Source organism: Falco cherrug, chromosome 3 (assembly GCF_023634085.1).
Source record: "Falco cherrug isolate bFalChe1 chromosome 3, bFalChe1.pri, whole genome shotgun sequence".
Classification (NCBI taxonomy): Eukaryota; Metazoa; Chordata; class Aves; order Falconiformes; family Falconidae; genus Falco; species Falco cherrug.
The window spans coordinates 71,951,411-71,970,872 of NC_073699.1; the positions used below are offsets into that span (position 1 = coordinate 71,951,411).

The 19,462-nt window shown below is 40.7% G+C and overlaps 2 protein-coding genes across 11 annotated transcripts in view; one reads left to right on the forward strand and one right to left on the reverse strand.

Annotated features, from left to right (window-relative positions):
- INVS (inversin) overlaps positions 1-9,055 on the forward strand; it is a 98,641-nt gene extending 89,586 nt beyond the window's left edge. For 6 of the 8 annotated variants that reach the window (XM_055703782.1, XM_005431975.4, XM_027797893.2 and 3 more), the window contains 3 exons: positions 3,954-4,186; positions 5,201-5,281; positions 8,159-9,055. In XM_055703782.1, the coding sequence (XP_055559757.1) occupies positions 3,954-4,186; positions 5,201-5,281; positions 8,159-8,274 (430 nt within the window). In that variant the 3' untranslated portion in view covers positions 8,275-9,055. Of the gene's footprint in view, positions 1-3,953; positions 4,187-5,200; positions 5,282-7,854 lie in introns of all 8 variants that reach the window. The other 2 variants (XM_055703783.1, XM_055703784.1) reach the window with 2 other exon arrangements.
- Positions 9,056-9,280: 225 nt separating this feature from the next.
- The window catches only part of TEX10 (testis expressed 10), a 59,576-nt gene continuing 49,394 nt past the window's right edge, over positions 9,281-19,462 (reverse strand). For all 3 annotated transcript variants that reach the window (XM_055703785.1, XM_055703786.1, XM_027797915.2), the window contains 4 exons: positions 13,871-13,951; positions 11,640-11,821; positions 10,430-10,640; positions 9,281-9,511 (listed from right to left, as the gene is read on the reverse strand). In XM_055703785.1, the coding sequence (XP_055559760.1) occupies positions 9,398-9,511; positions 10,430-10,640; positions 11,640-11,821; positions 13,871-13,951 (588 nt within the window). In that variant the 3' untranslated portion in view covers positions 9,281-9,397. The remainder of the gene's footprint in view (positions 9,512-10,429; positions 10,641-11,639; positions 11,822-13,870; positions 13,952-19,462) is intronic.

Genomic DNA, 19,462 nt, shown 5'->3' on the forward strand with positions numbered 1-19,462 from the left:
GCTCTCTGTGCTGTTCCCAAACACCATGTAAGCAGCTCAGTTCTGGCAATGTCCTTGGCATTCTTTTCTAATGTAGATCCCAAATTTTTGTCCTATATGTCCATATCCTTTTAGATACCAACAGCTAAAGTCAGGAGCAGGGTAAGGCAGTATATCTGTAAGCGATACTATTGCTCTGAAGGTTATGCTGTTTTCACTTAACACCAAATTAAAATCCTTGTAGAGGAGGAGGTGCATGCCATAGCTTTCAGCCAAAGATGTGCAGTGAGTGCTTGTGCAAATCTCCTCCCAAGAACTGGGATCTAAAATCTTGTACTGAGCTAGCATACCTGTGTAGGAATCTTAGCGTTCCGTTTACAGTTGTGACTATATAAAGATTTTGGATAGATGTTTCTAAACTATCCACGTGCTGAAACAGTGAGAGTGTGTTGTCTCACCCGCAAGTGCATGCATGCACTTATGGCACTTTGAAAATTGTGGGGATTAAATATTGTTTAAGTGGCATTTGCTATTTAAAGAATTAATAAAGAAAAATAAATATATATGTATAAATATAAAATATAAATATATAAAGAAAAATAAATATATTTGTTCTGTTTGCAAAATTCATAATTCGCAGTATTTATAGAATGCCAACAAGGGTCATAAATTCTGCAAGACGGCAGTAGGGATTACTTTGGCAGTTTCTTCACTGTCATTTTGTTACGTCTGCAAACAGGTTACTGTTGCTAGAGCTTTGATGGAAAGTAAAGTTTGCAGCAATATCATAATGCATTTATGCCAGTGAATGTTTTGATACAGAACAGTTTGATGGGCAGCGATGCTGAGGTGAGGGCACTGCACTGTTATGAAGAGCCACGCTCCCCCCCTGCGTTCTCTCCCAGGCCCACCAGTTCTGCTGTCTTTGCTGCCTCAGTTGAAGCTCAACCCGAGCTTTGTCGTCTGAGTGTTTTAAAACTCACGTGACTTGATGAGAGCTGTGAAGTTGAATGAGATTTCCTCCTGCTGATTTCCATGCTATTACCACAGCAGTAATGTTTATTTTTACAAAGAAGAGATTTCCGCCTTTTCCTTTGAAACAGAGTTCATATATATCTCAAAAAAAAGAGGTGGTGTGAGTATTTTAGAATATGGATCCCAAGTCAGATGGTGGCATCTGCCTGCCAAGAAGTCGTGGTTAGTGTTTCCAGCTAGCTCATACCAGGCAGCTGTATGTGCTGACTACTAATACGTCAGTTATTCTGACACCGTCTCTGAAGTCCGTGATTTCCCATCCACTGTACAATGAATTATAGTTCTTAAGCAGGTACCTGCTGCGTGCCTGTGTCCCACTCAGTCCCGTGTTTGTCTCTTGGGTCCAGGATTGCACGGGTAAATAGCATGTACTTGTAGACAGCAGTAGAATGATACATCGTTAATGTGTAATTTTACATTAGAAACATGTAGAAGTACATGCTTGAGTTCTGGCATGTCTCTAAATTAGGGTTAAATACATTTGTCTCACTCTGCAAATTTTGTAGTTGTGATTTACTTACTGAAAGTGTATTGAGAGCTATTGTGAGCTACGACACAACGGTACTGGTATATTTAAGTATATTAAACTTGCCTTTCTCGGGAAATTGTTTCAATACCCACAGCCAGCAAACTTTATAAATGTATTCCTCAAGTGTATTTTAAGGTGTGTGGCTTGCCAAAGGTTGCTTGCTTATCTTGCTCGTTGGGGCTTACAGATTCCGTGTCTGGCCTGCTCTCTCGCGAGGAGGGTGGAGGGGGGCGCTGAGGCCTGTACCATTCTCCAGGGTCCACGGTGAGTTGACAGCAGCTGGAAATAAGTTGGTTGCTGTCGCTGTTGCTCTCCTGCGGGAGTCAGGCTATATTTTCTAACGTATTATTCCTATATGCATATTTGACCAGCAGTGGTTTTTAAGATTAGAGCTTCCGTAACAACGAATCTGAATACCTTTTGCCAGCTTTGTTGTTCTGCACATATATCCCGCGTTTCTTTTATGTGCAGTAGTTCTGTTGACTAAGCATTGGGTTATTTTGTTAAGGCATCACATCAGATTCTTAGAGCTTCAGACTTGGTCCCATTCTTCTTTTTTCTCACTAGGATCAGAGTGATCTTTAGGGGAGAGCTGAACTTAAAAAATGTGCACGTGCTTTAAAGATAGCTGTCTAGACTTTTCAGTGTCAGAGCCTCACAGCTGTTTCCTTTAAAAACTACCAGAAGTTCTCTACAAACATGAAGTCACAGCTGGGTGCAAAGGTGGAGTAGCCTGTGAATGGGTCATTTCACATATCAGCAAAGGTGTCTGGCAGTAATTACCGAATTCCAAGAGAATACCTTCGTTTTCTTTTCTGCTCAAGTATAAAACAGTTCCCCAATTGTTTCTCCTGCAGCGGCATTCACATGACCCATCCTTAGCTCAAGTTATGTCAGCAAGTCCCAATAATTGTGGTCTCCCCCTTCACTTTCTCTTCCTCTCTTACCCCACTGAGAAGTTCTGAGCGATGTGTTATTTAACAAAACTGGATATATATTTTTTTCTGTCTCTTTTTAATAATGCTCCTGTTTTGAATTCATACGGTGCTTTGCAATTTGCAGACACTACGGACATTTACTGGTAAGATACAGTTGCTCCCCACATTTTTTACGTACTTTAATGAGCTGTATAATAGTACAAGCCTGAATTCTGAAGCTCAAATAAATTAAAATTAAATATGTTTGTCTCACCCAGCAAATTTCACAGAGGTAATTTATGAAGCCTATCGATATTTTAAAATTATTTGGGCTGTAACTGAGCGTATCATCCCCCTTTGGCATTCTGTTGTGCTTTTATGTACTCATTTTCAATATATGGCTGCTGTTTTGTTTGAATTACATCGTTCATTGGCTTATATATTTAAACAATTTGTATCTGGTTGTGTTGTCTTTTGTTTTAATTTGGAACTTGTTGCAAATGGAGCAACAAAATAACCAAAATCACCTCTTTCTTCCTCGTTTCCTTTACCGAGGCATCCAGTAAAAGCCTTTTGAATGCTGGAGGGGATGATGATCAGTGTGTTTTGGCCTGTTACCAAACACTTACAATTAATATTTTACAAGTGTTACTCAGTGTTCATTTGTGACAGGTTTGTACTGGGAAGATCAGAGTTAATTGCTAGGCCAGTTAATTGACTTGCAAGTGCGAAATGCCAATATCTGATTGAATACTTATATCTGATTCAAAAAAAAAAACCCCAAACCAACAACTCCTTGTTGCTGGTACAATCAGCCACCGAAGTGGGAAGAAGGACAGATAAAAAATCTACTATTGCCACTTCAAACAGGGCTGTGACTGCCTGTAAAATCAGAGCAGCTGTGGCAGGGTTGGGTTGGGAGACGGGGAGCCTCTGAAGGGAAGGGGTAAAGAAAAACAGTGGATTGCCGAAAGCAAGGTGAGGGGAGCATCTTCAGAGGGCTGGAAAGCAGCTCGGTTTTCTGTAGAGGCAGTGCACAGCTGAACCTCTAAGAGGTAGATTTGGCTTGCCCCTTGCACTGACTAAGAATACAAAGTGGTAAGGCACACGAAAAACTTGGTACTATTAAGCTGTGAATACAATGAAAGTGAGAAAACAGTATTGATTAGACTGTTACATCATAAATATTTATAGGGTTTGTCTTCTCTAGATTTTCTATATGTTATAAAGCAGCTGATAAGCTGATGTTGCAGTACTAACTTTTGATAACTGTAATGCCAGAATGTGTGAAAATAATGGATGCATCCAGAATTGAACCCAGCTTCTACTTTTTCTTTCGAGCAAACATTTCTCATCCAAATGACTTAGCACATCAGTGGGAGTTCTGTTTTCCCAGTTACTCATGTAATCCACCATGTGAACTGATGCGTGGAAAGCACTGAAGTTAAAACAGGTCACCTAAAACAAGTGCTCTTCTCTTTCCTGCTCTCCAGTTACCAGCTAAGACAGGAGTTGTTTCAGCTTCTTAGTGCCAAGCGGCAGTGCAAAGAAGATGAAGACAAATGGAGACAAGAGACAACTGCCTTCTTCATTCAGGTTGCTTGGAAGAAACAGCTGAACCATAGCCCTCTGAAGTCAGTTCCTTCATGTAAAAATCTGAAATCTATAAACAAAAGCAGCTCAGCCATAAAAACCAGCAAGCAGTCCATCCTTAAGCAGATATATGGTAATTTTGTCTTCACTATGCTTTATTTTAAATAGCTGCACTTGCATTTTTATAACAGAGCATATTCTTCTATACACTTCTTACCTAATTGTTAGGGATTTCAACTATGTATAAAAAATTAGTCTGAATCTCAGGTGGTTTGGGTAATTGCATTTCTGTTTCAGATTGAAAAAAACCTTCAGACATCTGTGATTTAAAATGTCTGCTGCTAAAGCCGTTTGAATCACCACCTAGCGTTTTTCCAGCACTGGGTCTTGAGCAACCAAATAATTCTGTTGCCAGAGCTGCTCACATGTATCAATGCGGAAAGAGAACAGAGCAGCTAAACTGGGGATAGCTAGCTGTATCCATGCACAGTGGCTATCTGGGTCACGGTTTAATTTTTTTAAGCATTGTTTAAAACTTTGGGTTTGTATCTTTTTAAGTATTTCAGTTTGAAGAATATGGTCTTGTTCCATGTTAATAACTTCCTTGTTATTAGCTGGTCTTTATTGGAAGAGCAAGATCATCTTTTGTGGTAATGCTGCACTGCTTTGCACTACGCCTGAATGTGCACGGTGCAAAGGAATGCATCTTGAAGAAAAGGTAGAGGAAAAGCATTGCCTGTAAACCTCGAGTTCCTTTACAGTGTGGATCACTGATGGAGTAAGGATGTGCTAACTGTATGTACTTTACCAGGTGGTAAGTCACTTCCGTCATGGCTCTGTAGTTCAGATAGCCACAAAATAGCCACAAAATAGCCACACAAGGAGAAAATAAACAAATAAATAAAACTAATAATTTAATTTTCCTTCCTTTTTATAGCAACTGCAAAATGTGTTTTAACTTTAGTTAAAGTTCAGTTGTGGTTGTCACAATTTTATGTCATATATAACGTCACTTGAGTTTCCTTATCATAAATGAGAATAATTTTTAGGATAAAATAATGCTGTAGCCTACTTAAATAGTTTATAGCTATACATCACCATATCTCTATGGGAATAAAACCAGAGCTGTTTGTATTGTTTGTTAAAGGACGTTCTCAGGAAGGCAAAGTCTGTCAACCAACAAGACCTCCTTCTAAGCTGAAACTTTCTGACGTGCAGCTGGTCTCAGGTAGGACTTGTAAGAATACTTTAATGTTTATATACATACGAGATTGGTTTCATCTTAGAAAAGAAAAAAAACTGCTCAAGAACTGGGATCTCCTATCAAAACATAACTACTGCCACACTGTTGTGACTGCACACTCTTTCACTACTTTCAGACTTACTTGAGCACCACACTTTTATCCTTATGTTGAGTCATTTCTATGAAGACCTATTTTCATTGGGCTGTTACTAGGAAAGGCCTCAATATAACGGACTTGTGCAGCGATAAGCCGGATAGGTAACATTTCACCGGTGGTTAAAATTCCCTTATGGATGCTCATACTTTGGTTCAGCAGCACAGGTATTTACTAGTCCTATAGAAGAAGAAGAAGAGAGCAGATTGCTACATGTGCCAAGAATTTACACAGCTGCTTGTTAGAAATGCATGGTTTACTGCACAGATGAAAACTTGAAACACCAAAGTTACTCATCTGATCTCTGCCCTTTCTTCTAAAATGGGGGTCCTGTGCTGCGCAGAGAGCCTCAGTTATTTCATTGAATTTTACTTGCTGTAAGCTTTTAAGGCACTAACAGAATCATGCCTTTATTTTCTGCTTAACGCAGAAGCCATGTAGCGATTACCAGGTCTTCCTTAGGGAAGCCTTGGTTCTGTTTGTAACTGAAATTTTAGGTATGGGACCGGTATTGGGGCAGTAGGACCGGCACAGTCAGGAACGACAGGCTGTGCAGGCAGACAGATGGGGCTGCGCTGCGTAACAGAACGGCGTGGAAGAACAGATTGTAAAAGTATTGTCAAGGTCTTTGAAGGCTGGAACTTTTGTGCATGTGGCATTAACTGACAGCTAGCTTAAAAATGAAGCTGGAGCGCATGGTTGTCTTCCGTACTACTTCTTTACAAAATGGTATTTTCAATATTTTTCAAGTGTACAGTGCACTTGCTCAGGGTGGGAGCTATGGTCGTGTTTGCACTTGGCCATGGGAAGATTCAGTGCCTCGTTGGACACTTAGTCTTTGTGGTTGTATCACACGTAGTTCAGAGGCAGGCCACGGCTAGACAGCAACAAAGCGAGTGCTTCGAGGAGACAGTTGTTCGGGTAAAGGTAAATTTTACTTGCAGGTAAACTTTGCAAAGGGAAGTAAAATACATTTATGCAACTAGTTTTAACGAAACTCTGAAGTCAGAAAGCGATCCGAGAGTACCTACCCTTGGGTTTCCTTAGAATTGTAGGCAAGTTTCTGCCTCACAAAGAGACAGAGGCTTTTTTCTTCCACTGTTTGGAAACTGTTTTAATGAAGAGGCAGGACTAGACAGGTGTTTGATTGCCACCTCTTCATGCAGATATGAGTCTACTTTTTAAAAGAGCTTTAGCTTCTTCTCGTTTAACTGTTCAGGACAACAGATCTCCCTGTCTTCTGAAATAAAAAGGCTTTCTTTTGAGGTTCGAGTGTCCTTTGCTTTCATAACCTGGTGACGAATAGGATAGCGATAGGAACTCTGCCCAGTTCCTTTAGAACACTGCCTACTTTTATTCACCTAATAGGAGCTCGGGGAACTTTAGCCCTTACTTAAAAGACAATAACATGTTTTTCATCTGCCTGCCTTTGTGCATGACAACATTACGTTTGTTGGAAAAGTTCAGAGCTGTCAGTGGCTAATGCCAGATACTCTGTTTCTGACGTAGGTGCCTGGAGCAGGTCAGAATGGACTGCTCAGTTTGCTGCTTCTCTTGTAGGAGGTACATCTGGGAAGGTGAAGACTGACTATCAGCTCTAGTTTTAACGTTCCTATAGCTAGTGGGAAAAGCATGCAGTGACAATCTCTAACAGGGCCTGACAGCAAACTCGGTTAACTTACTGGTGGAAGCAGACCAAACACTTTGGAGTAGGGACATGCAGAAGGGATTCAAAGGAGATGTACAAGTAAGGGGAGGCAGAGGGTGACAGGTGGAAAAGGAGCATGCAACGGGATATGCAGACACGGCGTAGGCGCTTCGAAATATTCTGGCAATTAGGGCCTTTATCATCGTTACAATTAAAGCGCTTTGGAACCTGAAAGTTGTTCGGTTTTATTAAATAGATGCCTTTTGTCAGTTCAGTAAATGGCATTTAAAGAGGCTCTCTGCAGCAGGCCAGACAGATAAGCCCCTTTTTTTGTTTCACTCTGAACACTGAAGTGCAGTGTTGTAAAGGAGGAGGTTTTGCAATTCTTGGCATTAGAAAGACGTTCTTAAGATGTTGCTGGGTTCACTCTCAATGAAATGTTCCGATTTGCACTTGGGCTGACCCTGGCTAGAATGGGGTAAAGCACTGAGATGTTTGCATCCAACCTCTACAAAACTGGGAAAAGAAAACACACGTACTATTTGTAGCACACTACAGTAAACACATTGAAGGAGTCCAGATGCTCAGCCAGGCTCAGAACTGAAGAGAATGGTCTCAGCTGACGTTCATTTTTGCTTTCTAATAATTCAGAGAGTACTTGCTGTAGCCCTACACTAGTTTCCCCTACCTTCTAGAAAAGACCCAGTATCCAGCGTTGCTAAACACTGCTCAACAAAATCTCTTGCTGTTTTTCAGCAGACTCAGCCACGAGCACTGTGTTGGTGGCGGAGCCGTCAGCCTGGAAGCCTTCGTTCGTTTATGAGGGTCAATGTCAAGTTAAGCTCCGTTATTGCAGGCTGTGTTAAACACCGACAGTAGCATTCTGCATAAGCCGCGCCGGCTGCCGCAGAAACAGAGCTCTATCTAACAGATAATCAGCAGTGAGATGTCAGGATAAAGGCACGTTCTTTTCCTGGCAGAGTCAGCGTTTATGAAATCTAGAATGCAGTGCAGATTAAACTAAAGTTACTCATCAAAACCATTTTGTGTTCTTTTACAGTAAACAATTTACAGTGTGTCAATTTGCTGGAGAACATGGGAAAATCAAAGCAATTTTCATACAACTTGAGACCAACCACTGCCGCAAAGTCAAAAAATACAAGACTCAAGCACTAAGCAAAACTGAATGTTTGGAATTTAAAAAGCACACTCCGGTACAGCTATTATCTTTCACAACGTACAAGTCATCTACAACATACTGAATTTGAACACATTTTCACTTTAGTATTATCTCAGCATTACATGCCAAGCAGACTTCCGAGGAGTTGGACTCATTGTATTTTGTGGACAAATTAGTTTTTAAATGCAACTGTTAATTTATTTACTGACAGGATAAAATCTAAATTGTATTTGGAAACAGAAAAACAAAGCACTAAGCCCAGCCTGACAATAGAGTTGGGGGGCTCCCAAAGTGGTCTGTTGTCAAAAGTCAGGATTTTGAATGTGTTCATCAAATGCGGTTTCAAAGGAGAGGGAAACTGTACTAAAGACGGACCAGTTCTGAAAGACTGCGCTTCAATTTCACCTCAAATTTACTAAATGTATTTCAATATCTAAACAGGAATGGAAAAACAGCCTTCATGCTCCGCTTCTGTACTAAAGAAATAATCGTTTCTAAGATATCTCTGGATTTAGAAGGAAAAGTAGAGATGCTGACAAAAACTACTCAGTAAATAAACTGGTGGGGTGGGTGTGTTTTCTACCCTTTATCACCAATTTTTTCCCTATTGGCAACTATTTTTATACACGCACAGAAAGTTTCTACAGAAAGCAAGACAAGATGGGACTTGTTCTTACAGTAATAGCTTTGGACCTGCCAGCGTACAGTATTTACCTCGCACAAAGTATTTAAAAATATGAACTCAGTGAAAATAAAACCCGTTACTCCAGTTTTAAAGGATATGGTTTTCTGCTTTTTCTTCTAGTTGTTATTATGTAAGTTAATTTTTTTAATATGATGGTTTGAGATGATCGGAGTAAATGTAAGTCTGTTTCTCTGCGAGCACTTAAGCTTCAAGGAGGTGGATTTTCTTTAACACCCCTGACTGTGGTCACCACTTCTACTAAAACAAGGGCCAGCAACGTCTACTTGCTCGAAAGGAAAGGCAATAGAGATATGCAATTCTTTGTAAAATTTTTATTCTGTTTCACTTAAAAAAATTGACAAGCTTTGTTCCAACCTCTTCCATTCAAAACTAAATAGAAGTAAATGCTTTACAATAAATGCAGTTCGACCTCTTTAATATACCGCGTTTATAGGGCCAGGTCCCTGGGGATGAGAGGCAAGGTAGATGTTGAAACAGTAATGGAGGTCTGTCAGCCACTGCTCTTGAACTTCACCGCTCTTCAGTGTCTAGAAAGAAGGGGGGAAAAAAAAAGAAAGAATTTCACCAACAGCAAGTTGCTAAGCTTCGCTTTGTTTTTACAGTTCATCAGGTGCGCTGTTAAAGGTACAGGACAGCCTCGGTCACCTGCACACGGTGACATTATTCCGATTTATACATTTCAACACGGTATGTCTGTTAAAGCCAAAATAACAAAGTGTTACTACTTGGTACGCTAAGTGGGTGTTACATCATGAAGTGTGCGAATTACACCAGATGTGATTTCCTTACTCTTAATTATAGTGCTTGGCTTACTTGCCAGCTCTGCAATTTATAGTCAATTAAAATGCAAATGAGCGATACCCTCTTATATCTGCTTTTGCCACCACTGAGGTTGTGTTTCTGGTAACAGACCTTTTAAAAGATACTAATGGATACATGTGGCTTAATCAAACCTGTGGGACATACAAGCTCTGTGCTCAAAACTACTAAGAGCTCTGTGTGATGGCAGTTTCAGATATGTTTTTTCTGGGGAGAGAAGCAACTGTCAGAGTCTCAAAACCACTGGAACACAGATGCGTGAGTAGAAATGCTGGGTTTTGCACCGCACAAATTTGAGTTTGTCCAGTTCAATAACATCTTTGTACACCTATATACCCCTGCTCCAATCAACAGAAAAGACTAGTTTCTTCTTTTCGTTTCAGGAAGCCAGCTGTGGACCAGGGCCCTGGATCAGGTGCAAGCTGAGCTTCAAAACTGGCTCATCTGTGCAGTGACCACAGGAGTTCAGACAAGCAGCAGCCTTCTACACAGCCCAGACTCCCCAGACAAATAAAAGACAATCATAACTCATGGTTTGCTAAACATCTGCGCTTGGCAGTAATTTTTTAAATATAAAGGTGAGGTATTTATCCTTGTACTCTGGGAAACAACAACAGGTTTCATACCATGATGTCCTTGATAATCTGTTGCACCAGAAATTCATTTGTGATCATATGGCTCCTGAGCTGACCATGCTGCATTAGTAAGCGAAGCAACTGAGCAACAACAGGCAGTTCTTCCTGACAGATCCTGCTCACTTGCAGACTCTGCAGCATCAGTCTCAGTAATCGTGGCAGGAGTGCTAATGCAGAAATACACGATCCCCACAGCATATCCCTGAGAGGAAAAGAGAACAAAACCTGAAACTATCGAGGACACTTACTACAAATACGCTTCTGTGATCTAGGCTCACAGCTAGATCTAAAAGGAAAATGTGCCTCTCTGGACTCAGTCATGCCAACTGCCTTCACCACAACTGGTGCCAAAGCAGAAAATTTGTACCAGAATATGCTAAACTTGGAAATACTCTAAAATTCTGTACAGCACTGGAAAAAAAATTCAGGTCCTGGAGCTACAAACGTTGCTGAAGCTCTTACACAGTGTAATTTCTGCTTTATGCAGCTGGGGAGAGGTTTTAGTTTCCACTCGTTCAGGTACAACTGAATCTCTATTTAAGACTCAAAAGAAATCAAACAATGGAATCGGCTTTTTTGTGATATGCAAGCCATTAAATACAAATAAGCGAAGGATGACTCCAGCTTTAAAAACACATCTTAAATTGTAAGTAAGCTTTGAGCAACTTCCCTGTGTATGGAGCAGAGGGAAAAACTGAAGTTTAAACCATTTAAAGACATTTCTGTTATACAGGCAAATAAATTTCTTTAAGTCTGGTATTTGTAGCCTTTTGGGGGTTTTTTAAGTCAGAGGTTTTTGCAGTCTGTGAGATGGTGCCTGAGAAGTTTTGTTAAAGCTGAAATGCCAAGTCAGTTAAGAGTATAAGCATACACATACAAATCCTGTGCATGTTGCTTTTCAATATATATCTAATGAAACCAAAGGCTAAAGCTAAAGATTAAGGTGCACATGTATATACCTTCCTTAAGTCAGGATGGTTCTGATGTCTAACTAGAACAATTCCAGGTTAAACCTTCTTCAGTTATTGTTTTAAATAATTCTAGCTAACTTTGCGGCTGGTTTTCTTAAACCCCAATAGTGTTTTGAAGTAAAAGACAGCAAAACAAATTGGGGGTGGGGTCTATCCCTCCAGTTTACATCTCTAAATACTTATGGGTATAAAGGCAGAGACAATTAACATAGTAAGAAAAGCAGCATTACCTTTTCTGTACATGTTCTGCATCCTCTTTGTCTAAAGTTAGCAGGAAGTAGAGAAGACTGTAACAACAAGAGGCTAAGAACTTGTGCAGGTTTTCACTTAGGATGCAAGCTTGATCCAGGAGCTTATTTATGGCACATAGAACAGATCCAGCTGTGCTATCAGGTATTACAACCAATCCAACCTGTATTAAAACAAAAAACCCCCAAGTTCACCACTTCATACACAAGGGTTTTTTGCCGGTACGCAAGCCTGCCTAGAGCTGAATGAATCTCTTTCATACCATGACAGACATTCCTGTGTTTCTGAAATCCCTCTTTGCCTAAGCAATCGCCACCCATACCAACCGAAGGTTAAACTGGCATCTTCATTCCATCCCCTCTAAATAAACATCTCAAATGTATTTTAAAACACCACCGCTGCTTTAATCGAGCCTTGCTCTGAAAGATGGTACAGGCACTAACAAAGGTTTTTGGGACAGAACAGCCCTTCTGTGTCTTGAAACGGGAGTGAGCAGTGACTGAGGTAAAAGGAAACTGATTGGATCATCATCAGGGTGAATCTCAGAAATCCAACAGGAATGAGAGCATTATAAGCCGACCTAAATTAAAGCTGATGAAATATATGGTGGGCACCTGCTGGGGTGATAGATACTTTTCTGTTGTTAACAACGAACGTCATCTTGAGTACGGATTTTATAGGCATGATAAATAATTCAGAAAAAAATTATTCTTTTGGGTAGAGGCAGTGAATTCAAAAGCAGCTTAAATTTTGAAGCGCTATCAAGTAACTACCCTAGATTTTTGTCCTGTGAAGTCATAAAAAAATTTCATGCATTGCTAATGTGGCACCATTCATCTTATTAAAAAAACTAATTTAAGGAGTTTTAGAGTAGCCCAATTTACTCACCTGCTAGTACGTTGTTTTAAGCTGACAGAGGCAGTTGGTTCACTTAACAAGGTCAAATGTTTCTTTTAGAAATGTTTAGAAAAGGATCAATAAAGTACAAGCTACAGAAACGTGGAATGTATCATTGGTATCATTACTCATGAGAGGTAAAAGATACAGAACAATGATGGGTTCAAACTTCTAAATACTTCCAATTTAAGACATCAGGTGTATTTCAAGACCACGAGTGCAGATCACTGTCCCACGCTGACCCTGCCTGCACCAGCCAATTGCAGAGAGAGGAGGAGGAGGAGGAGGAGGATGGCATTCTCATGTGACAGAATATGGACTGCAGCATCACCAAGATGCTGCTGAATACTACAGAACATTGAGGCACTTAATAATGAAAACTAATAATGAAGTTCCTGACCAACCACAGACAGGAAATAACGACTGTGAACCAGACAGATGTCTGCATATAAAGAAGCATCCTGAAGACCAAATGAGCCAATGCTGCTGATGAAACGTGCCAGGCGGCCAGTCTGGAAGATGATGTGAAGGCAGACATTTCAATTTACACAGATCCCATAGATGAGTCTGCTCAAGCAAGTTCCCATATAGGACACTGCCTACACAGTGCCTTTCTTCCCTGTCAGGTGTCAGCATCCAGCTGGAGATCATGGGCAGCAGTCTAATCAAAATCCACTTAACCGTTTGCTCTCAAAGGGACGGTGTAGCAGAATGCATAGGCTGATCTAAAAGTTGCGATTTAAGTCAACACCCACCCCCAAAACCCCAGACAACAGTTACAGGTAAGCCGCTCCCCACGGAAGCTTTGGTCTAGTCATTTTTCAGTAGGGCTCCATACAGAGAACTGCAGACACCCGTTAGATTGCAGAACCATCTCGACAGGAGGACAGACAGATCCTCCCTCTTGGCAGGCAGCATCACAGGCAACTGCAAATCCCTTAAAATTCTGTTGCCCAGCTCTGCTTTGTCATCCTCATCCTCAGCTCGGGGAGTGTTCAGGATTGGAAAGAGACAACAGACTGTAAAACTCATCTGAAGGTGCGAGCTGCTCTTTCGCAAAGCAAAGCAAAGCAAACCAAGAAGCCCTTCATTTACTCTGTCCTGGCTTGAAAACAAGCTGAACTATTCACAAATGGGAACAAAAAATACCAACAGTTACTGGATATTTTTCAGAACTCCGCTAATCTTGTTGAAAAATTTTGCAAATGCTGAAATTACACATGAAATAATGGAATAAGTGTATTTGAGGGTTAATGAGACTGTTAGAAAAATCTTACCACAAGAAGTTAACCTAGAAGACAAAAATGGTACTTACCAGATATTTACAGATGCCAGTCTGGAGAATGTCGAAACACTGACTCTGTGAAGGTATAGTGGACAAGCTGTGACAGATCATCTGTTTTAATAAAACAAAGTTATATTTAAGTACTGCAAATGCAACCAGCAATCATTCACTGTATGGTCAGACTTTGTTGACAAACCTAAATTCAAAGTACATATGGGGACACATAGCAGCTTTATTTCAAAGTACTGATTCTTTACGGTGTGTAAGAGCAACACCGTCAACATAAACTGTTCAGCTTTTAAAGATAAGACAGCCTACACCATTAGTTTTCCGGGTAGTGGCTTTATTATTTTACCTGTGTGATACGAGGTAGAAGGCTAAAAATATTCCATCCAGCTACAGCACCACACTGAGCCTCCACAAGCCCTTTCTTAGAGCTGAAGAATTTCAGAAAACAACTTCACAAATAACTTTATCAAGCTTGAAACAGAGGTATCACAGTGAAACAGGACAGAAAAATAATATAACAAGAAAGTAGCAAAGATCTGTTTCCAGCTTATTTTCCTCTACCCTGCCAAAAACATAATATTCAAAGATGAAACACAATGGAATACTACAAGGGGAAATCTTGTTTTATGAGCTGCCCAAAACTTCCTGGTGCTTATATAATCAGGCAGTAGCCAACTGTATTATCTGCCCAGAGACACAATGGAAAGAGTGGAGAGAGGTTAAAAAAAAAAAACAAAACAAAAAAACCAACAACCCCAAAACAAACCAACCAAAAAGCCACCAAACACCACCACCACTCCCCAACAAAACGCCCCACACTGAAGACTCAGGTTCTTAATTTTTAGTAAAAAAAACCATATGGGTGAGAAAAGGGAGGGGAAGAGTTCAGCAAAACCCCATGAAATGCTATATGGCTCCTTGATAGGATAAAAGAAACCAGAAAACAAAGATGGAAGTACCAATACCTGAGGAATTAAATACTCTGTCTGTGCTTAAGGGAACCAGAAAGAGAGCAGCAAGATCAGACATTTGAGGGAGGGAAGAACTGAAGTCCCTCAGTTTCACAAATATCTTGGCTAAGCAAAAAGCCGTTCCGGTAAGACACCTTGCTGGCTGAAGAAAGGGCTAAAGAAAACTTTCACAGAGTGATCTGACTTGAGGGATTAAACTCTGTAATAGTGTCTCGGGTTTGAGACTTCAGTTGAATCAGGGCAGGTCAAGACACCCAAACGAGATAATGACAAAACAGAACACATCACCCGTGTTGTGTCAATAGCCCACAACATTTCCAGCTGGAGAGGGACTCCAAAGAAAGGAAAGGTTGGGAAAAGAACAGTTAGCTCAAGGACCCGAGGTATGAAAACTCGATCCTAAGCAATGTGGGTGCCAGCGGTGGTTTAATCAGCAACGGCCAAGCAGTATCATTTGAGGTGATGGAAAGGTGTGCTCAGCTTTTTTTGAAATGACATGCCACGTGCGCTTTTAGCTCTGCTTAAGCCAGCCAAATTCACAAGAGCCTTAGCACATCCTCTTGATGGAACGTGATACTGTCAGGACATTGCTCATGTTAATCGGTATTACAGGTGTAACTGTGCAAGTATTTCATTTGACTAGCAGGACTATTTAAAAGATAATTTTACAGACACTCTTGGAATACCCTTATTTTTGATACTGTGTGCTTATTTAATAATGAAATAATAATGTTGGAACTGTGTGCTCCGTCCTAGATATGGTAGTACTTCTGTACACTGCAATTTGAAAGTGATAAAATAGTAAGCACTCTGGAATATTCCCAAGAAACGCACTCAAAACGTCTGCGTATTAGCAGTGTCAAGGAATAAAGTCAAGCCAAGACAGAGTTACTACTGGGGATTGTCATGACAAGGACAAACTCTGACGCCAATCTGACCTAGTATTTTAATGAGTAGCACTTACACAAAAGGTAAAGCTACATTGATGAAATCTGTCAGCTGACAGCTCAAGGTTGAGGAACCTGCCAAGACAGGAGGATTGCACTAACCTATAGAAAAGATCGTATGGGTTTGATGAATAACATACAGAAAAACCTCAAGTGAAATGAAAGTGGTGGGTCATTCCCTTAGAGACTAATAAAACGCTTCTGCACGCAGTTAGGAGTTTTAGCAGTTGGAAATTAAAATTCTGTGCATTACTACCGGCCACAAGGTGGTTGTGATAAAACCATGGCACAGGCAAATATCATTTTAAGATATAAAAATAAAGATAATCACAATAGAAGTAATCAGAGTACTGACTGTCTGTTGAATGCTATTCCGTAAGACCCTACTTAGACTATTTCTGACATAGTGTGCAAAACAGGAGTTACTCATTTTCAAGAAAGGTAAATTCAAACTGAATGGGCATAGATACTGTGCAAACTGTGCAAAGAATAGATACCCTGTCTTACAGGTGGCATTGGAAAGAACTTAACCTGCCCAAGCTGGCAAAACGATACCCCAGAAGGGTTTTAATCGTCACCTACAAATACAACAAAGAGGTGAAAACCACAGGAAAACAAATACAAACAAACAGCACTAAAAATAATGATGACCATAGCTGGCTGGGAATGCAGATGAGATTGATATTAGGAAGGATTACCATGAAAGGGGAAAATGCAGGAGACATTTGTTGCTCACAGGACAGAGCTTAGGAAGTTTACAAACGGCGCACCCCACATGCTTGGGAGCATGTGACACCAGACACGAGATGCTAGAGAGATCCCTTTTAATTCAATACATATCTACGAGAGGTCAACAAACTAAAGACGCTGAAGGCAAATCCACCAGGTCCACCCAGCAAACTAAGGCTTCATTATTAATAAAACCGTTACTAATATTTTACTCTTAGGACTACATCACTAGAATTGACCAGTCCACTGAGGTTCTCCCCAAGATGACAAGTTGTAGGAGCACTTCCTAACAGGTACAATTCACCAACACTTCAGACTCTTCCAGAACTGGCAAGGAAAATAGGCGTCATGCCACTGAAAGGCAGCACACTTGCTTAGAAGGGTTGCAGTGAAGTGCATTGGCAAGTTAGTTTTTCAACCTTTTACATCCTTCTGATCCTCAAAATAGCACAACCATTCCCTATATGCAGTTCTGTCTTCCTGCGGTTAAGTGGGAGTGGCAATCCTTTTCAATTCCATAAATTAAATCCTGCTTGAAATGGCTTTCATAACAAATGCCTGTTATAAAAAGTGAAACTGAAACATTATTAGACATGGAAATGAAAAGCAAAGAAAACTTAATTATCACATGAAAATTAGTATTTTTCCTGACAATTTGTTTTCCTTAGGCAAGGGTTTGCATGATGTTTGATTTCCATAATAAAATGTCACAGCTGATTCATTATTTTACATTTGATCAGCATTTATCACGTTTTTGGCACATTCATAAGTTGATTTTGGACCGAAGCCAAAGTGGTTTTGTTTCAGAGTATTACTGAAGCGAATGGACGGAGAACAAGCATTTCTGATCGTAGTGAGTTTTTTTATCTTTGAGACAAGTATTTTATAACAGATTTGGTTTTGGGGGGGGGGGGGTTTGCTGTTGTTGCGTTTTTTTCTTCTTCCTTTTTAATTTTGTTTGAATGTCCACTTCTTAAATAAATAAAACCAAAGAAAAGCATTCTCTTAAATATGGGGATTATCTGTTGGCATTACGCAGCAAATACTACAGGCTCCATAATCCACTGGCAGTTTTTCAAAGCAAACCCTACTGATCAGGCGAGTGCAGCTCTCCATCACACTCACGAGCCACACAACAACAGCAGGTTCCCTACTAGCGCTTCAGGAAATTGTTACTACACGGGCCTCCTTGCCTGCCATACTCAAGACATACTTCCAACAGCAGCCAGCTAAAATGAAGCGGAGGAGGGGGCAGCCCAGAAGCACTTTTTGGGCTAACACCAGAGTGTTATTTTACTTCGGTCTTCAAATGGGTAAGTTAAAAGGACTCTCCCTGCTGACAGCCAACCTAGCTGCCGCCTCTTAATCCAATCTGAAACAGGCTTTTCATAGCTCTAATACACAACCAGAGGGATCCATCAGTTTATGTTGCTTATCTGTTAGGATGCTCTCAACTCCAGAAGGCAGAGCTGCGATGACCCCAGGAAGCCAAGACTCAATCTCAGCCCTCACGGCAACAGGAACACGCACAAAAGGTGAACTGAGAGCTATAATTCGTTCATTATTTAACTGTTCCCACTTCCTAAATCACACAACGCTTCCCTAACGTGACAGAATCCAGACTCAGCGTGCCTCAAGGCAAGTATTTTATCAGTAACTCTCCAGGGAAAATCTACGTATTATTTCAAGCTTAATAATGTTGCAAAGTACTCTTTTTTCAAAGAAAAATACTCACCTGCCTCTGAAGACACACACAAGCGTGAGGCACAGAGAGGAACCAAGCAAACAGGAAAGCTAACAGGTCAAGTATTTTAGCAAGCCACTCTGTGGAGTCAGACCAAAGACAGTTCAGACTCCAAGAGAAGTGGTTTTATTTAAAAAGAAAGTTGGCATACACCAGACACTATATCCTAATGTGAACTTTCAAATGTATTTTTCGATTCACACTGACATCCACCTCAAACATGGGTAGCTAAAATGTAACAGGCTGCTCTGCAGTCAATTCCCAAGCCCTTGTGAAATGACTGTTTGGAGCAGGACTCTATCCAGCGTAACCTGTTACTGTAGAGCCCAGAAAACGAGAAGTTTTCAGGTGATGGGGCAGGCAATGAAGCTTGTCGTCTGAAGCCTGGCCAGCTTCCCCTGAAGCACCCTAGCTTATCAGACAGTGTATTCCCTTGACAGGTGCTGCTTCTCTTTCTGAAATAAATTGATTTGACAGGGCAATATTAACAGTGCCCTGAGTTGTTGAGAAAGCTGCGTACAACAAGAGATCTTTGTTCATCTGCCTTGGTTAAGCTCACAGGGGCGGATGTGAAAGGTATTCCTGATTCAGTGACTCCAGAAAAGAAAGAAAAAAACCCACAACACAAAAAACCTCACGCACAATCACAATAAAACAAAACAAAACCCTAGGTTAAAAAAAGAAAAAGCAAGAATGGAGCCTGAAGGAGAACATTACATTGGTGGGCAAGGAGGGGGGGGACACCTACTATGTGGTTAATTTTACATTCAGGCTATCAGTGCAGGAATACAGAAATTTAAGAATTACAAATGCTTAAGAACATGCATTGTGTCCCACACCTTGATAAGAGTACGTATTTCCAAAGACTTAGAAGGATTATGAAACACAGTTAATGTCCAATTTCTGGCTCAGGAACAGGCTAACTACAACATAAAAATTCATTCATCTTGCATCTGTTGAACCACGGTGATTGCCTGTCTGCAGACTCCTTGGCTGAGGGACACAGTCTAACGTTAAACCTACATTTAAAAGCCAACTAAACCAAGCGGAGGTATCTTGGTTTGCCACGGGACACAAATACATGAGTGGCAATCACCCCTGCTCACCTCCTGTCCAACAATTTGATCACGTGTTTAAATCTGGAAACCAGCAAGACTGATGCCAGGAGGCAGAGAACTACAGGCAAGAGACAATCCTATTTTCTCACCGACAGGCATACCTG